General features: G+C 34.8%; 1 protein-coding gene across 5 annotated transcripts in view; it reads left to right on the top strand.

Moving 5' to 3' along the window:
• Positions 1-4070: 4070 nt before the first annotated feature.
• Positions 4071-21402, top strand: part of LOC109087047 (FH1/FH2 domain-containing protein 3-like) — a 165126-nt gene continuing 147794 nt past the window's right edge. For 2 of the 5 annotated variants that reach the window (XM_042772280.1, XM_042772278.1), the window contains exons 1-2: positions 4075-4591; positions 15377-15483. In XM_042772280.1, the coding sequence (XP_042628214.1) occupies positions 4427-4591; positions 15377-15483 (272 nt within the window). In that variant the 5' untranslated portion in view covers positions 4075-4426. Of the gene's footprint in view, positions 4592-15376; positions 15484-21402 lie in introns of all 5 variants that reach the window. The other 3 variants (XM_042772284.1, XM_042772279.1, XM_042772282.1) reach the window with 3 other exon arrangements.

Here is a 21402-nt window from a genome sequence, read left to right as displayed (position 1 = left end):
TAACTAAAGATAATGATCTTTATGACACTTTGGAGGTAAGTCAATACCCTTCAGTGTCAAAGATCCTTAACAGTCCCATCAGCACACAAAGAGTAGAAAAACGTCATTTGACAGATGATATTTATTCAGGACATAGTATAATCTAGTTTTCATTGAGTCATTAAAAAGCAGTTCACTTGATAAGAGATGATGTTTTTGTGATTGTTTCCTGTGATTCATGTTTGAAAAATGATTATTTTATCAAAACAAGAGAAAACTTTGTTTAACCACTTGCAATTTGTGTTCAAATCACTTTTTTTTCTTTCTTACTCAGTTATATAGAAATGAAGCAGGTATTGCAACGTCTGTTTCTTAAGTTTGCCTAAATGTTTTTACTGATTTGCATCAAGTTCTTTAATGTGTAAAGGTCAAAAGCACACACACTTCATGATTCCATCCTGTTTTACTGCAAAGATAAAGAGTGAAGGACAAATAAAAAACATAATAATAGGCTCTAAGAAAAGTCTGTAAAATGGGGTCCAAAGTACTGTGTTAATATGAAGGAATTTGACATATTTTTCACAGGTGTTTACCTGTATTTTGCATTGTGTTGTATTTTAGGGTTAAACGAAAAGTCCAAAAACTTAACAGTTAATGTCATGGCAGAAAATAACCAATACTCAATACCTTTCGTTCTTTTTTCTACAGAACATACCCCCCTCCCCCCACCTCCTTTCTGACAGTGTAAATAAAATCTTAAAATTCCTTATTTTTATCATGTTCTGGAACTTTTGGAATTGCTGTGGTGACTTTAATCTTTTATCAGTATTAGGCTGATCTGATTATTTAATCTTTTTTACCCACAGTTGAAGAGACAGAAAGTTTATAAAATGTTTACTGAACCTTCTGCATACCTCCTTTGAGCAAAGGTGTTATTTTTAGAAGCTTTTATCAAATATTTGCTAAAGACATTGTTTGAGTAGAGATTAAGCATTACTGTAATGCAAATAATCAATTATCTGCTGTAGATAAGTTACCAATTAGATATAAAATGGCAAGAAAAAGACAGAAAGACTATGAAATTAATAACACAGCTACTAATATATATATATATATATATATATATATATATATATATATATATAGCCATATATATATATATATATATATATATATATTATTTGAAGTATATAAAGAAAACTCCTCTCATGTTCAACTGCTTTTATTTCTAGCAAATTTCTTAAGATGTTTAAAATTTGAACTGAACTGAACTGAAACATGTTTCACAGCCATTTGATGAACAGATATGGAATTATAATTCTCTGAACAAAGGGGGGTCAACAATATAAGTTATATAAATGTGACCTTATACCCTTAAACTGTCATTAAGAGGTATGAAAAATTATTTAAATAAGTAAAGCTTATTTCGATTTTACAAAAAATGTATTTAAAATACTGTATCCTGAAAGGGGATTTTTCTTTTTGCTGAATTGTGTTTTAAATTTATATTTAATTTAAAGAAGTCACTTTTTAAATACATACACAATTCCAGTATCTCATGTAATAATAATAATAATAATAATAATAATAATAATAATAAAAATAAAAAATAAAGAAATAATAATAATAATAATAATAATAATAATAATAATAATAATAATAATAATAATAAAGTCACCTAACTGGTCTTATGCTGTAGTTTAATGACCAGCTGCAGTTCAGTTAAACAAAATAACCCAATATCTAAAATACATTACTTGCGGAACTTGCGACCATAGTTGCTTTCGGGAAACGCACCCCGATTGTTGTTCAGGCAATGTGCGTTAAATTAACGTTACTCCTCCGAAATGGAATTACGTCAGCATACGGAAGTCGGGGAACCCCGCCACACGTGGGAAAGCCACTGGAATGACCGTGAAAGTCAAACAATAAATAAGATATGGGAAGAAGGAACACTGGATAGAAAATTTTGCTGCCTGTTACTAGCGTCATCATGGGAGTGAACTTATATTTGCGTAGGACGAGATGAATGTCTTGCAGAGACACGTTTACGGGTGCTGGAAAATGCATATCCACCCAGGATGAAGTCTAAGTTACGTCCTTATCTGACACTGAAACAGCTTATTTTATTCTAGTAAGCATAATTCATGTCTAATTTCAGTGATGATATGCTTTCATAACGAAGGGTGGGACAACCTTAAAGATAAAAACTCGAACAAAATTCACAGCCCCATTTTGCTCAAGTGAAGGTTTAAGCAAGTGACTAGCGGTACCTAGCGGTGCCTATTGTAAGTTACCATAATAACTTTTTTAAAGGTATGTTGCAGTTTGTCGTGAAATCCTTGCCTTATACGGTTCTATTCTCATAATAATAATAATAATAATAATAGCAAAAAAATAATAATAATTACATGTCTATCATAATAATAATAATAATAATAATAGGCCCAATAATAATAATAATTACAATTGTTTATTGCATGAAAGTGGCTGCCTGACGGACATCTCGGCATGGATGAAAGAATATCACCGACAGCTCAACCTGGCAAAGACTGAGCTTCTTGTCTTCCCTGCAACTCCAACTCTGCAGTATGATTTCTCCATCCAACTAGGTTCTTCTACAATTACCCCATCAACTTCGTTCAGAAATCTTGGTGTAACCTTTGATAACTAGCTGACCTTCAAAGACCACATTGCAAAGACTGCTTGATCTTGCAGGTTTGCATTGCACAACATCAGAAAGATCAGGCCCTTTCTAACAGAGCATGCTGCACAACTTCTTGTCCAGGCCCTTGTCATTTCTAGGCTGGACTACTGCAATGCTCTTCTGGCTGGACTTCCGTCATGTGTGATCAAACCTCTACAAGTGATTCAAAATGCAGCAGCACGACTGGTCTTCAACAAACTCAAAAGAGCCCATAGCTATCAAGTTCAAAACATTGATGCTTGCTTATAGAACAGCCACAGGCTCAGCACCCACCTACTTCCACTCACTACTTCGAATCCACATCCCCTCCAGAAGTCTGAGATCCGCTAGTGAGTGACGCCTCATGGTGCCATCACAGAGAGGCTCAAAATCACTTTCCAGAACATTCTCATCATAAAAAAAGAACAAGGTCTTTCTGTTTATTTATTCCTTCTCTTTCTAGCTTGTACTTATTTGAACAATGTCTAAAACTTGGTATTACAAGCACTTCCTTTCCTTTGCCTCTTTAAGAAGAAACGCTTTATGTATCCCCCAAATGTAAGTCACTTTGGATAAAAGCGTCTGCAAAATGACTAAATGTAAATGAAAGTGCTATTGTAGTGTAGCCTAGACATACTTCATATATCATCTATTTTTTATTGTATAAATTTTTTAGGGAAAAAAAAGTAGGCTTGCTACAGCTTGCGGATAATATAGCCTACAGCTTTTTGATAATATAGCCTAATAGGTCTATTAATGAACTTTTATTATTATCATACAATTTTCAAAACTTTTTGTAACAATATTCAATTAAAGTTTAAATTTAAGCTATAATGCATTTTGATTTATTTGTTATTAACATGCAATTGCCTAGAAACTCGGGCTGTCAAATCGATTAATTGCATCCAAAATAATAGTCTGTATATGCATTTACACATGTACATGCACACACACACACACACACACACACACACACACACAAAAAACATATTTAAGCAATATAATATAAATGGCAAATGTAATATACAAAATAAATCATACACACACACACACATATATAGATAGAGAGAGAGAGAGAGATGTATTTTTAAATACATTTAGATGTAAACACAAAACACAAAAAAGAAAAAAACACAGACTTTTATTTTGGATGCGATAAATCGATTAATAGTATAATATATAAATATACACAGTACACAGATGTAAACACAGACTTTTATTTTGGATGCGATAAATCGATTAATAGTATAATATTTCCGTATTAAGTACTTTAAAAAAAAAGGTATGCTATGTGTACTTCTTCACAAATGAATAAATAATATATGTACACGTGTAGATATGCAATAAAGCAAAAGCGCCGTGTTGTAAAATAATAATGACCACTAGGTGTCGCCAGAACTCCGGCTCTTGCCCTCCTACCTTCACTGTTTTGACTGGAGGGAGTCCCCCAATCCCGCTCACGTACTGCATCGCTGTAGACATCAGACAGGCTGTAGATGTCCCGTCCCGTCTGCAGCAGTTTGCCTCAGCACCTTGCCTGCCCGACATGCCCTTGGATATTACCGGCCCTCCTCTTGCGAGAAAGTACTGTGGAAATATAGAAATCACTAAACACTAACAGAGGACATCGCAGTAGGAGCGAGCGTACCTGGATTCTTGACACTTTTACGCTGCGTCTGATATAAAGGATTTTTTTAGTCGGTCTATACTTTTTTTTGTTGTTGTACCGACTTTTCCCAAATCGACGTGTATGGATCTAGCATGGCTACGTTTGCATGCAGGGTGCAGTTCTTAGATGATACTGATCCATTTAATAGCACAAATTTTCCGGAGCCGACCAGACCCCCACAATTCACATTCAGAGAGGATATTCCGCTCATCAATCAGATCGCTGGAGTTCACAGACTTCTGAAAGCCCCACACAAGGTATGACACCCCTGAAGCAAACATAGTTTTATTAACTCTCTTTAAATTATAGTATTTATTGGAGATATTTACACCTATATCTGATCCAGTGCACAAATGTTTTGTTATTGCAGTATTTCTGGAGGGCATCATGCAGTTAGGCTATATGGCATGCCTTTTTAACATTTATGCCATAAATCTTGTTACTAGAATCTACACTACTAGTAGACAAGATATTTTCTAATTACTAGTAAATACTCAAGTAGTGACTAGTATGCTAATGTTTCATTAGATACTAGTACCTACTTGTTAGTTACTTGCAACTATTCAAATATTTACTTTATAACTTTTTTTAATTGAACGGACATGTGTCTAATAGACTAGTAAACTGATATAATTTAACTATAAAATAGCTAATTTGACTGAAGAGCTGTAAGCAACAATAGTAACTAGTTTGATAAGAAATGTTGCTAGTAGCAATTTGAGTAGATGAAAGTGTCTAATAAATAGGTACTAGTCTATTATTGCTAATTACAAATTAATCTGTTCAAAAAGCACTTGGAATGCACACTTGTAACTATTGAAATAGTTACACATAACTAACTAAAAAAAATACTAGTGAGTAGTTACTAGAAAAACTGATATTTGAAGTCTGAAATAAATATTGATTTTTCAACCACAGATTAAGTTGACAAAAACAGCAAGTGGTTAACAGAAACTAAAATATAAGTACTTTTCACTGCTGGGATAGTGACTAGTAGCAAAATAAGTACTAGTGACTAATTGAAATAGACTGGTTACTACTGAATAATCAGTAACACTTTAGTTTGGGGACCAATTCTCACTATTAACTAGATGCTTACTAGCATACATATTACTAGCATATTGGCTGTTTATTAGTACTTATAGAGCACATATGAATGCCTTATTTTAGATCCCTTAACCCTATCCCATACCTAAACTTAACAACTACCTTACTAACTATTAATAAACAGCAAATTAGGAGTTTATTGAGTTAATAGTGAGAATTGGACCTTAAAATAAAGTGTTACCAAATAATCACTAGGGAAACTGAAAAAAATATATACTAGTAACATTTGGTCTAACTAGTACACTGTAAAAAGTGGTAGCCTGCATTGGTACTTTAAAGAGCTTTTTTTAATGTATTTAGGTTGATTCAGTGATGGTAAATAATTTTGACTTGAATTACTTAACTTGAATAATACCAGATGATAAAATTTTTAGGTTATCGTTTTTCAGTGTAATTAGAAATATGTACAAGTAACGTAAAATAGATAGTGTAAAATCATTAATGTTAAAATGGCTTGCCATAGCATCTATGCAGTGCCATTGCACTTTTAGGGAGAAGTGATGTGATGTCAGGATACTTCAATGCGTCTTGGTCTGCACTGCACCAAGGTCTGCATTGTCCTTTGCCCATAGGGGGTTGTTTGTTATTGTTGTTGCTTCTAAAGCACACATTTTCAGACTTAAATAATTGGTTATGCTTTTCTATTTAAATACATTCAATAAGAAAACTATTATAGCTGCATTGTTTAGAGCAGTCATGGGCAATCAGTTTTCTGATATCATAATAGGAATGACAGGTAACTGGCGTTGATAGTGTAGATATTCACATCCTGTCTTTTCTCACAGCCTGTAACAAACCTCACCTATAAATTACCCAGCTCTCCTTCATTACAGACATGACCCAAAACAACCAAGGTTCTTCTCCAACTGTGTAAGATATAATTGTTGTCTTAAACTTGGTTCAATCCCACCACATAAACAGTGTTATCCTTTAAGCAGGTTTTATGAGTGCTGTTATTGTGGTCTTAGAGGAATGCACAGCAGCTGAGTGCCATACTTGGGTGGACTGAATGCTCGAACATGTCATGTCCACATGCTCAGGAATCTACAGCTGTCACTGGCACTGCCAGTGATGACCGTCCAGATAAAAGGGTCCTCCAAGGGGCCGAACCACCCAATTTGGTGTATAGCTTATTTATTTTTGTTTGTATAGGAACATTACTGTTCTCTTGTGTACTCACAGCTAGGCAGTAGTTTCCAAACAGGTGAATGTCAACTCTGTGTTGCCATGAGTTGGTTTGTGATTGTTCACCAGGTAAAAGTTAACATGACTCGCCCACTACCAGTCATCGATTGAACTTTTAGTGCATCACAGCTGCTTCATTATGAGTGGACCTTTACTGTGATTTGAAGTACTGACCTTTCCAAAACAAACATGCATGGAAGTATTTCTGCAACTCAGTCCCCATCATTTAGACGGTCCCTTAAAACCACTTGAATAAACGCTGAAATATTTTCAACAGATGGATAAATAAGTCCAGATGCTCATTAGTTGTTTGACTTTTGTTTTAGAATTGGAATTATGTACTGCTTTATACTTTTCAAAAACCCTAATGACCCAATGTCTTTATAGACACATTTCCTGTGAAATAACTTTAACTGTTAATACTGTATTCCAAAAATTGTTTAAAATGTATAAAGAATTATATAATTTGATCTTTCTAAGGTCTGTTAAGGGATTCTAAAGTTATATAAAAAATTGTATAAATCGAATGTGGGATCAGGGATGAAAAAGGGTTTTCAAGCATCAATAAATAACAGTGTAATGCAGCTTTAATCCCCCTCTACATAAGAATGTGTCCTGCTTTTTTTTTTTTCTGAGAAAAAAATAACGACTATCATACATTTTTTTACCATGATTTGCAAAAAAAGTGCAGCGCCCCAAAACAAATAATTTGTCATTTTAAATCTTTACCAATCTTTGCCACTATCCTTTAAACCACTGGGTTTCACCCATTTGTAATGTTTTAATCATTTAAAATATAATAAATTATTTTATATACATTAATAAGCACAGGTCAACATTTTATTTTCACAAAGTTATTTGAAACATTAAAATAGACACGTCTTGTCTTTGACCCATATATACTGTATGTATATGACAATCTTAGTGTGTGAGAGAAATAATAATAATATTGTCTTGAGGTGTGCTGTTTTTTTGGTGAATTTTCACAGACAAAATCCATTAATTTCAGTAGGAAAGACTGTATGTGAAAGATTATTCCCAGGCATATTTTGTAACAAGTTTAAGTTGGTCACATGGTTTTACCGCATTGAACAACAGAGAGTAGCTTGATATGAAACTTTTGTGTCACTTCTGTGTAAGATGTGCTTTATTTATTTCTACAATATTGACTTTTTTGGTGACATTTAGGTGAAATGTTAAAATCGAATTATCATTTTTAGTATTTCAGCGTTGATGCAGTTTTAGCAATCATCTTTTCAGATTTTGTGTCAGAAGGGGATGTGATGAGCTGGCATGTTATTTAACATCAGCCCGCAAGTGAGCCAGTTGGTTTCGTTCAGTTGAACACAGTCCATCTTTGTCTTGATTGTTATTTTCATTTACAGCAAGACTAACAGATGTGACATGCTTTATTATGTGTCCAGGGTGTCGTACAAGGATGTCGTAACTTTTATGTCATTAATCAAAAAGTGCTTTAGTAGAGTTTTTTAATATTGTCAAACAATTCCATCAAGAATTTGGAACTTGGTTACAACATGGACATATTTGTCTGTTCATGCTTGAATAAAAGGAAGAGGAGTTCTAATATTTATATGTAAGATATACAGACTTGTTTTAGCAGCATTATACATTGTTTATCCAGCATGCAGGGGTTAGTGAAATTGAACTTGGCTGAGAAATATGAACCATGGTGTGACAGAAAGTTTCTTATGCTCGTCAAGTCTGCATTTCTTTGATCAAAAATACAGAAAAAAAAAACAGTAATATTGTGAAATAATGGTTTTCTATTTTAATATACTTTAAAATATACTTTATTTCTGTGATGCAAAGCTGAATTTTCATCAGCCATTACTCCATTCTTCAGTGTCACATGATCCTTCAGAAATCATTCTAATATTCTGATTTATCATCAGTGTTGGGCTGATGATAGGTTATTGGATCATTTTAACCAACAGCCAAAAAGCTACATACTTGGGCATTGTTTTGGTATGTAAATAACACCCATTATTCATGATCGAAACAATTCTAGACGGATAAAGTATTCTCACCGATTATTATTTCTTCAAATTGAATATTCTTTTTTTTTTTTTACTTCAAAATATGATGCATTACAGAATTAAAATTCGCTTTGCTTTCGTGATAAAGATTTGAGGTATTTTTAATGGTTATATTATTTGACATTAACTTGAATGACTGTAAAAAGGACAGAAATTTGAAGCATTTCCATCTTTATATTTCATTAACGTCTCTCTCACACATGCACACATACACATGGACAAACACACACTTGCAGGCACGCATCTCTCACTCTTACTCTTGATGGATGCGGCCCTTCACTGAGTTACTTTTTTCGGGAAGCCTTTTCTGTTTGCACATGAATTTTGCCGAAATTACAGAGTCTTGTAATGAGAAGTTATGCTAAATGTTGTAAAATATAGGCTAGCCCTTCACATTTGCGGCTGAACTCTGGATTAGCCTTACACATTGTTATGCAGAGTTGAGGTTTTTGCAGCCCAGTGACTTTTCCTCTGTATTTTTCAGCACCGTCTGCAGAAAAAAGCTCCACGTTTCTGGTTGGCTTCACATGCCTTTGAAACACAAATGATTGCCGCTGTGGTCACCATTCATACGACAAACCCTTTTTAACATGTTTGCTAATTGCGCACTGCATATTTAGAAAGCAACCACAGACACTGTTATATTTATAAAATGGAAACAAACACAAAATACTTATTGTTAACACGCATCAAGCGGCTGAAGCGTGTCAACCAGTGATTCATTTAGCCGCTGCACATTGTTATGTAATTTATTTATGCCTTTGATGTAGAACGAGACTTTCTGGAACGTGCAGACCTCTGTCCGTTTCACAGTTCACAGATTTAATGAAAGCAGCTTGGTTAATATGCTACATTGCAGTTAGGAGGATGTTATTTTGTATTTTATTCACCACGACCTGAGGAGTTCATGGTGACTGTGGCAACTGAAAAAGAGCAATTTTTCTGAATGAGAAAAGTTTCTTCCCTTCCTACACTGGCTATAACTGACCTTGGAGTTGAAATTGAGGATGAAATTTTGCGTGTGGATTTGGAAAGCGACGCTAGTTCCCAGTGTGCTCTTATTTTTAGGCCATCCCCATATCTGTGCTTGCTTGCCAGTGCTGTATTCTGTGGTTGGAAGAGGAAGTCCAGGCCTGGCTTTCCATCCCCATGACCACAGGTTCACAGGGTCAGTGGCTGGGTGGGGAATCGTCAGTTTTACTGTTAATCTAGGAGCACTGCACTCAGATTAGCAGCTCTCCAGGACCTGCAGCCTTTGATACCACTCTAATCCTTTGTACTACTGTTGATTCAGGAGCTTGTTTATTTAGGACTACCTGTATATTTTACATATTCACATATAGTTTCATGTATAAGGGTTCAGGTAAATTGGGCCATTTATGACAGTCACCTCAATGTCAAAAAGTGGCAGTTTACTTGAATTCAGTGTTTGTAAGTATTTGTGTGTGTAAGTGTGACTGGTCTGTGAATGAGTTTGGGACACATGGTTGAACAGTCACCACATCTTACATTTTTGATTTAATTTATCTGGACTTTCTATGTGCCAGCTTGATTAATCTAGCTAAATTTAGAGTAAAGTTAGATAAAATCTGAAAAGCATGCCAACATAAGTTATTGATAGCTGGTCTTATTTTGAATAATTTGAAAATTACAAACCAATCAGTCCACCGTTTTTTTTTTGTTTTTTTTTCACCAATAAAAACATTTCAAACAAAATATTTAAATACTTAATTTTTTGGTTCCAGTAAAAATTTGGCAATTTAGGTAGAAATCTGAACAACTGGCCCAAACTCTCAATTCTTACTGCTGTGCTCTGTGTCAAGGATTTTAATTTTAACTATAATTTTTAATTATACTAAACATTATACTAGATACACTAGATGTACTAATACTTGATTATAATTTTTGAGGGGTGTTTTACTTAATTTATTCAATATTTATTTTTTATTGGCTTGTCATTGCCTTGTGTCACAAGGTAATCAAGTGAAAATGAGATTTCAGATAAAGTCACCTCACTATTAAAGGGCATTCTATCATTCTATGAGGACAGGATGTCAAATCAAATCAGAGAGAGTGAGATTGTAGAATTTACACAATTAACACCAGTGAAGGGTGACTCTTTCCCACCAAATGCCAGCACATTACAGTAAAAGCCACCCCTCACCTTTTCACCGTCTGCTGCAGTCAGATTGATCCTGTGGTACAGCTGACATGAAAGAGCGTGAAACAGAGCCCACCGCTGGAACTCCAGCACAGACCGAAGCGAGCGCACTGGAGGCCGCATCCGTCTGATGGTTATCAGAGTCCCTGCCTCGCTCCCGGCCGGGTGACTAATCTGAAGTACCTGCACGGGGTCTCTTGCAATGAAATATCTGAGAAAGATGGAGCACAGCTGGAGACTGTGAGAAGTAGAAAAAAAAATTTTTTTTTTTTTTTTTTTTTGACTCAATTACTCTGCCAAGTTCTTAGGAAGCAATCTACATTCTGCCTCTTGAAGTTGTAAATACATTTACAACTCTTGAGCCGAGACAAGGGAGTTCTGGCTCGAGAACGAAGTGCAACACTTTAGTTTAAGGGTCTAACATAAGGGTCTTATAACAACATAATGGGCTATATATAATGTTTGCCTGAGGATTTATGCCCCGCGGTATCAGGCACTTTAATGTTTGCAATGTTTTAAAAGGAAGAGTTTAGTCTTAGATCTAAGTCTGAGTTATTTTAAGTTAACAGAGCCTGAAGTTATGAGATGATTCAGGATCAGGTTTTGTTATTTTAAAGGGAAAGTTCACCCCAAAATGAAAATTTGTTGTTAATTCACTCACCCTCTAAGATGCAGATGACTTTTTTTCTTCATTATAACAGCAAAGAAGAGTTGTAGCTGAAACTATTGTTCTTGGTTATAAAATGTAAGTCAACAGCTAACGGTACTTTGAGAGTCCAAAAAAAAAAAAAAAAAGCAACACAAGGACAATAAAATTAATACCCATGGCTTCTTATGATATATTGAGGTCTTATGAAGTGAAATGATCGAACTATGCAGGAAACTGAAAATTATTTAAAACATTATTACCTGTAATCCAAAGCCTTGGGCAAACAGGGAAGACCGATTCTTTCTTCTGAACTGGTTCTTTAAGACAGTTTTTTTCAATGAAGTTCAAATAATTGATTCACCAGTTTATTTACATAATCATGCAATTACATAATGTGTACACAGTTATATTATTAAAACACCCAATAATGATGTGGAAGAAGGTCACCTGCTTCTTGGATGGCTTGAGGGTGAATAAATTAATAGCAAAATTACATTTTTTGGGTGGAATATGTCTTTAAGAAGATTGAAATGAATTAAAGGAATAGTTCACCCCAAAATGAGAATTAATTATGTATATTATTTATACATATAATTATATCTTAAGAACATGTTAAATTTAACGACCTCCATTTGTAACTGCCCTCATCCTTTTCCTTCTAGTCCCCTGTCCTATAGCATGCTGCTTTGAACTTGTTGTTGGGGTTTCCTTCATGGATTGATGAGAAATGTAAACCCTTGAGCTACAAAGATGAAACGGTGCAGTCATCGTTGCCATGGTTGACCACATGTTGTGTATTGTGTCTCCGACATGACCTGGCTTTTCTGCCTTTGATGCCTTTACCAGTTACAGTAGCATCCTTGCTCATTCCGTCTGTTATATTCACTCTTACTCTCCTCTTTTAATTAAATTACTATAATTTGTGGCAGGAAATTAAATGACAGAGCCTGTTACTGGATAAGCTGAAAACCAATCAATGTTAGGACCATAACAACAGTTTTCCTATATGCATATTTAAATTTCTCAGTAAAGCATTGCTGCTATAGCCATACAAGTTTAGATAGACGCCATGTCCTGCCATGCGTGTTAAGTTAAAAATTGTTTGAGTTTTAAAAACAGGCTTTGAACAGTTCAATTCTGCTTTCCTTCGTCAAGATGTCTTATTTAAACACCTCTAAGAAACACGTCCGATCAGGTTCAGATGAACTTGAAACTAGCCTAATTATACAGAGCTTCCTTAAGACGATTAGTAGACTAGCCATTCACACAACTCAATAAACAGTTGCCTTTAAACATACGGAATTATGCGCATCCCTAATATTCACAGGGGAAGGAAAGTGCAACATTAGTTCAACAACTAAAATCTTAAGTTTAGTAAAAAAGGGGGGGGAAGCCCAGACATTCTGTAAAAAAAAAAAAAAAAAAAAACCCTTTAAATATCTGCTGTAGTTTACATGCAGAATGCAAGAGAGTAATATATATATATATATATATATATATATATATATATATATATATATATATATATATATATATATATATATATATATATATATATATATATATATATATATATATATGAGGGATGTTTTGAATATTGAGTATATTGACTCCATCCCAGGACCATTAAATTTTTTTCAGCAATTCACTCTTCTTTTTTGTATTTTTCTATACACACTTTCTCCAGCTCCTTAGATTGTTAGCTATATTGACATTTATTCCAGTCAAATTCGCAAGCGTAGAATAAGTGAAAGCTCTGACAGTGTAAATAATAATCACCAGAACAATTGCCGGAACTACTTTTCTGGAATTTCTGTGTGGAAGAGGCTTAAGGTTTCTAGCTGCCACACCTAATGGTGTTGACTGGTGTGTAATTCGCAGCAGACAGTCAGTCAAAGGTGTTGGGAGGTGGAGAAGAGCGTTAAATCCTGTTACCAAGCCTCTTGCAATCTGCTCAAAAGTCTGTCGTCTTTATCTCAGTGCTGCCCAAGATAGAGGAAGAAACGGAGACACTGGTGTTATGGAAAACACAGCCCAAAACTTGAGGCTGGATTAATCATACACAGAGGTTGTAGTTATTTCCCGACAGAGTCAGGTTTGGGAAAGATGTTCCCTTCAGGGTAGAAATTTTTTTTTTTTTTGCATATTAAGAATTTTTTAATTAAAATTCATTTTTATATAAGGGAAAAAAGTAAAAATTGTCAACATATACAACTGACAAATTACCTAAAAACAAAGAAATTACTGAAAAAGAAACATATTTGAAAAACGTTTGTCCACCAACTAAGTCATGTGGTGCATAAAAAAAAAAAAAAAAAAAAAAAAAACCACCAGCAATTGAACCTCATGACTTTGAGGTCAGTAAGTCTCCTTAAATATTGTATCTTTTGATTTTTAATAACAAGGCAATGTAATGTGGTGCAGCTCTCCCCAAAAAAAGTAATATTAGTAATACATTTTAATTTATTATATTTTAAATAAAGTAATTTTTTTTTTACCTTGAAAAAAATCCTAAAAGTGTAAAAATCTATCCTAATCTTTAAAAACATGTTTGAAAATAATGTTTTTATTAAATGGTTACCCCACAGAGACATTTTAGAGCCATTAATTGTAAACTTTATTGAAAATGGCATTTTATAACCATATGAAAATGGCGTAAACGTGCATGAAAACAAAGAATAAATTCTAAGAACTTGGATTATATGTTTTAAACTCAATTTTTTAAAATAGGATTGCAAGTTTTCTTTATTGTAGATACTCTATATTGTTATTGACCGAAATATATTTTAATTCTAACTCTTGCACATAGTACTCCTGGGGTAGCTTTATGGTAATTTTAGCTAAAATAATTGTCCAAGCATGTGCTTTCATAATGGTGCAAATCAATATATAGGACTCCAAAGATCTTACAGGTGAGGACAGAGACTTTCAGCAAATACCCCTTTGGTATTCTAGACATGCTGCAAAAGTAAACTCTTGGTACCCATGCATGGGGTATATTCTTACCTGTCCCAGGGGCTGGATATGGCTTGGTAAACCAGGCAGGGGCTTAAAGGCCTGATCTGGTGTTGGGGGGAGTCAACTGGGAATAGAGCATGTAATTAGCATGTTTAAAGTCACGGGTGACCCTGCTCACACGTTGATTGACAGTTCTCGCTGCTGCCCGGCAACGGCCCCCTGGGAGGTTTCAAATCCCATCACTGGGCTGTAATTGAGTGTCAACAAACAGGCAGGCCTCCAACAGAGCAGACCTCTGAAGACTGCTGCATATCTCCAAATGGTGTGGATGGGCTTCTCACAACACTTCTGTAAATCAGATTCAGTCTGAATGATTTGAATAAGAGTGCTTTGAAGCCGTCAAAGTTATGACAAGTTCTTTTGATCCCTCAGTTGCGATATTGATATGAATCAGACACATTTTGAAATAATGTCCTGGCAAAATGTGGCTATCTATGAGGGTAGTATAGAAACATGACAGCATAAAGACTTTAAGCACATTTGGGCTTTAAAGACACCCAGTGTTTCACAGTATCTATGTCAATGAGTTGATATTAAAGTGAAATATGAATCAGAGCATGAAAGGACCGCTTGAGTGTGGTATGTCACTGTTTATGAAACTGTGTGATGTTATGAATGAAAAAAAAGGTGCATTCCTGTAAAGCACATAGCTGACATGTCAAGGCTCAGCATGATGTCAGCCTGATGTCATGCATATCCATTGCATTGGCATTACTGATGGTTTACTTGAATATGTATTTATGATTGCACTAAGATGTAATGTTTCATAATAATATATATTTTTTTAAGAAGTTAATTTCTTGTGATTCTTGTTGCATATGAATATTTCTTTTAATCTGTCTTTTTTGTTTTGTCCCTCTCTCAGCTCGATGACTGTGCTTTACAGTTGTCTCATAATGGCAGTTATCTTGACTTGGAATCCACCTTGGCCGAGCAGAGAGATGAAATTGAAGGATTTCAGGAGGATGGAGGGTAAGCAACAGCACATTCATGTCATTCTCTCATATGACCTGTATGACTGTCTTCTTTGGAAAAAAAAAAAAAAAAAACACACAACTATTTTCTATACAACTGTTAATGTCCAAAAATGACATAAACATACACACACACACACACACACACACACACACACACACACACACACACAAAGCACCATAAAAGTAGATTTTCATGAATGAATCATTCCGTCTGATTTGTGAACTGAATCAACAGGTGCATTAAAGGACTCATGAACCACATTTATTTATTATTTTATACTGTTCTCTGAGGTCCACTTATAATGTTTGCAAGATTGTACATCAAAAAACATCAGAATTTAGAATTAATGGGCTATTTTCTGTCTTTTTTTTTGAGCCTCTCTGCAGAACGATCTGCTTTATAAGCGGGGCACATTCAAGACTCTGAAGTAAATGCCCTCTGCTGTGATTGGCTAACAGTTTTGCATATTAAAATAACAGAAGGACGTACTCTGATTATATTTCAAAAGATCAAGGGAAATTTGATTTCAGTTCATGACCCCTTTAAAAAGAAACTGCTCAAAAGTACAATTTGTTCGCTAATCCAGTTGCATTGGCTCTTATGCTCACTAGAGAGAAAATGTATCACTGAATACTGACTTAAAGTTCAGTCTGTTTTTTTTTTTTTTTTTTGAGCTTAAGAGCTGCCTGATGATTTTAGTTTTATGTTCTATGAGAAATAAAATATATATGAAATACAGCAATTTGGAGTGAAATGACATGAGGGTGAATAAATAATTACAGATTTTCACTTTTGGCTAAATTATTCCTTTAATCTTTTTCATGTTCTGAATTCCAAACTGTCAAAAAAACTAACGAAGAGTTCAGAAGAGTCCAAAAGCTTCTAAGTGCCATCTGAAATTGTCTTCTAAAATTCACATTTTTTTTATTAGGCTCCTATCTTTAGTTTCAGTCATTTTTTTTTTCTTTTAATGGCAATGTATAGGTTCTTTTTTATGCCATTAAAGTGAAATAATTGAGCACTAATATACTGTAGGAGTCTGATAAAAATGCAAATTTTAGATGAAAATTTCAGACGGCATTTAGAGGCTTTTACATCTGAACTCTTCAAATAAACAAGCCACTTAAGCCTCACCCTCTAGCATATGTGTGTTTCGTGGACAAAGTTTAATATTACAATAATATATGTTTACTGTATATTAATACTCGCTTTTTCGGTTTGAATCACTAAGCCGGAATCACAAATAATTTCTAAAGATAAAATATCTCCATCATTTCTCCTGCTCTCCCTCCATTCACACTGAGAAAATTCTTGCTTTGCTTGTAGATCAGAAGGTCAAATGATGAATAAATTACTCAAATCTCCTTAAAAAAAATACCTTTATTGACTTTGAAGAGGTTAAAATGGTTAGAAGGTGAAGGTTGAAGGTGTTGGCTTTATTCTCAATAGCCTCCGGGGGGCTATTTTCTTAATACCTAAATTTCAGTCTGTATTCACATCTTGTTACATTGGAGGCAATTATAAGCACAATCCTGTCATGTGCATTCCATAAAACATCCATCTAAAGCTATCAGAAAGACCTTAAAATCTCACAGCACATGTTCTTTTATCCTCCGCACATACCACAGACGCTCTATGACAGGCTTTTATTCAGCCAGCCTTCAAAATACCTGACTGGTTGGCAAGGGCACAGATGATGTCATCCTCCGGTCTTAAGAAAGCAGGCAAGATTCAGAGTTAATTGTCTTGTTGAGCAAAGTCCAAGAGTAGATGCTTCTTTTAAAATTAATGATGGTTTAAAACACTATTTAAACCCCAAAATCTGTTGAGCTTGCAGTTTTATATGTATGGCATTAGTCTGGAAGCCTGTGTCCGACACTTTATTTCTTGCAGTTGGGATTTTGTTTATTGTAATTTTGACTTTGGAACTCACAACGCTACTTTCATATCTCACAGTTGACTTTATTTCCCATACTTGAAACTTTATCATTCACGTGTGACTTTTTCTTGTAATTGTCACTTTATATCTCAAAATGTGACCTTAGATATCGCAATTGTGATTTTGTTAGTTGTGACTGTTGTAATTGCGATTTTATAACTCTTAACTGCAACTTGACTTTATATGTCACTTTATTGTAATTGTGACTTTCTCGCAATGTGACTTTATCTCATAATTGTGCCTTTATACAGTATCTCATAATTGTGACGGTTTCTTGCAATTACAAATTTACTTCTCATAATTGCAAATTTATCTCTTAAAAAATTACATTTTATATTGCAGTTGTGGCTTTGTTTCTCGTAATTGTGATTTTAAATCTCTCATTGTTACTTTTTATATTTCACAATTGACTTTATTTCTTGCAATGTGACTGTTTCTCGTAATTGCAACTTCATTTCAAAATTCATGAAAAAATAAAGTTCACTGCACTCAACTTTAGTCTAGGTTGCGTAGATCAATCAACCCATCATATTCTAGTCAGGGATCCACACTCGCCTAATCTTCTTAATCACTTTTTGATTTATTTTAATTTTGCAGCAGAGAACAATCAAACGTTTTGGCAGTAAGCCTTCTTTAGTTCATCATCAAACTTCACACTTCATTTCAAATAATTCAAACTTTATCTCTTACAATATGAATATATGATGCAATTGTGTCGTGTAATTGCAACTTTATCACTCACAATTGTTTATCTTACAATTGGTTTCATTTCTCATAACTAACATTACTTCTTGCAATGTAACTTTTCCATAATTACAATATTATATCATACAAGTTATTATCTCACAATTTATAACTTGATTTATATTTTTTATAATTGAATATGATTTGTAAATACCTTTGTTTCTTGTAATTGTGACTTTATTTCTTATTTTGATTTATTTCTTAAGATTTTGACTTTAATTTTGGATATCTCACAGTGTGACTTTCAGTGTGACTTTTCTTATTTTAAACTTCATCTCTCAATTGCCCTTATTTTATCTGATGCAAAAGCAAACTTCCATGAATTAGTGCTAACAGTGGATGTGAACTATCACGTCAAATGGAGCTGATACTGGTGCAATCCCGTGTAAACATACCAAATAAAACAAACAAGTTTGTCTTTGACCTCAATTAATAGTTTAATTAGACAACACTGCTATCTTTTCTAGCCACCGAGTTGACATAGCCTACAGAAACTGCCAAACGCCTGTGATTAAATGCTAGATTTTGGCATTCTTATTGGACAAGGTCACAAATAATTAGAGATGTATTTGTAGGGCTGCACGATTATTCAAAATTAAATAGCAAAGGCGATAAATCAGGATTAGGCAGAAGCTGTGATTGTCATGCGTATCTTTCAGTAAAGCACAGTTCTGTGATCAGTAGTAAATCTCCATCCGAAGGCCAGAGGGTGCTCTCGCGCTGAAACTACAAATACGCCCTGCAGAAGAATTACGGAAATCCCTATAGTGGTTGCTGAATAAACAGAAGATTTAACTGCTTTCATTAATTCAATGTGACTAATAAACACAGTACTACAACAATATGGTTCATCTTATTATCATTTTTATTATGATAAAGTATATAATAATGCAATGCTAATCGACATAAGCCTTTATCACAGCTTAGAATACTATGAAATATGTTGCGTGCCTTATTCTATGTAAGAAAACACATCATCTCACAGAAGGATTCATTTCAAAGACTGACGTTACAAACTGAATTTGGAGTAAAGATGTTATTAAATGTGGTATTTTCATGTGCTTTCAGATGGAACAGCATTTACTACACAGAGCCATAGTTCACTGACAAGCTACGCAAACAGCTTTCATAATCGCAGAACAATTTCTTGGATTTCATAATTGTGCGATTAAATTGTCGATGATTATGAACGCGATTTTGCATAGCTTGTCAGTGAACTATGGCTATGTGTAGTAAATGCTGCTCCATCTGAAAGCATGTGATGGAGATTTACTACTGATTACAGAACCGGCTTTACTGACAAGATGCGCATGACAATCGGGCAGCCCTAATGTGGAGGCAGTTTAGCAAAATTTTATTTCCACTGGATTGGGCTTAAATTCAAAATATAGTTGAAGACATAGTGAGTGAATGTATGTCTTTTGTAGGAGTGAGAAGCTGAAGGGCCACATCTTTTGGTCTCTAAGAGATGAATGGTAGCGCCAACTGGCATGCTGTTCCTCTCTTCTCGTCTTCATGACCCCCCCCCCCCCCCCCACCGTACCCGCCCCCAAGAGGCTATCAAGGGTGTGCATTATTAGACCCATGCAGAGTGTCTGAGTGGGCTGTGGAGAGCAGGAATGGAGGACTACATTACTGTTAATAACAGGGTAATTCAGCACAGAGTGGGCTTTTATGGCCTGGATGGGCTGGAGTTCACAGCCCCCTCCATTTACTGCAGTTGTGCTTTATTACGGGGTCTAAAAACCTTGGCCGAAGTACGTGATTAAAACGAACCCATTTTCTCCTCCTCCTTCTCTGTTTTGTGGTTTTCTATCTTGCTTCATGTGATGTGTCTGACCTACATTTCATCAATTGCTGAAAACACAAAAAAGTAGGCTAATTGGCTCAAGTAATAATTTGAGATCCTTTTGTTGCTGCCTCATTGTTTCTTCTGTATCTTCTTACTGTTTACATTAGGCCTGGAATGAATTATCAAGCTCTTCTTGATTCTCAAAGTATTCATTTTTCCCCTCTTTTTGCATTCAGTTTTTTTCAAACTGAGATTAACAGTTCTAAGAACTGCAATAGTGCATTTATAGATGCACATCGTTGAATAATGTCATCATATACAAATGACTCTTGTTTTTTATCCATGTCCTTGAAGTTTTCTTTCTCGATGGGGAACCTGGAGGCCTGTGATGGGATTCCAAAGGGACAATCAGGAATGGATATAGATTACAAGTTGCATTCCATAGGTGCCTCAGTCATATGAAGTCACTTTGGGCTCAGATTGAGGAAAATCCTCTAGCAGCTCATTTTGTAAGGTGGATATCTCTATGTCATAGTGGATTAACCATTCTAATCATTGCCACACCACCTCATGCAGAAAAAGCTGTCGGAGCTTGACACAGGGCCCCGAATTTAATCTCACATTGTTAGTACGGAACCTTGACTTTGGCAAACTACCAACAAAATTTCCCTCTTACACCAGGGCTCAACAGTAAGGATCGTTTTTTGGACCATTTTGATTTTTACTTTTCTTGCCAACAATTTTATTGGCCCCACCACACAAATTATAAATATATTTTTAAATATTTACTTGTTACATGTTTTTTTAAAACAAAACAAACAAACAAACAAACAAACAAAAACAGCTAGACCTATATGTATGGGGCAGTCGTGACCTAATGTTTGTAACCCGAAGACCAGCACTCTCTTCCACCTTCAATACCACGACTGAGGTGAGACCCTTGAGCAAGGCACCGAACCCCCAACTGCTCCCCGGGTGCCACAACAATATGGCTGCCCACTGCTCCGGGTGTGTGTTCACAGTTTGTGTGTTCACTACTGTGCGTGAACTTGGATGGGTTAAATGCAGAGCAAAGATTCCGAATATGGGTCACCATACTTGGCCACACTTCACTTCACTTCACACACTATATATATATATATATATATATATATATATATATATATATATAATATATTATATGCTTCCCCCCCCCCCTTTATATATATATATATATATACAGTGGTGTGAAAAAGGCTTTGCCCCCTTCCTGGTTTTTGAATTTTTTGCATATTTGTCACACTTAAAAGATTCAGATCATCAAACAAATTTTAATATTACACAAAGATAACCAGAGTAAATACAAAATGCAGTTTTGAAATAATGATTTCATTTATTAAGGGCAAAAAGCTGTCCAAACTTATCTGGCCCTATGTGAAAAAGTATTTGCCCCCTAAAT

Source organism: Cyprinus carpio, chromosome A16, assembly GCF_018340385.1.
Source record: "Cyprinus carpio isolate SPL01 chromosome A16, ASM1834038v1, whole genome shotgun sequence".
Classification (NCBI taxonomy): Eukaryota; Metazoa; Chordata; class Actinopteri; order Cypriniformes; family Cyprinidae; genus Cyprinus; species Cyprinus carpio.
Note: the sequence above shows the minus strand (reverse complement) of the source record. Positions and strands in the feature narration are given on the sequence as shown.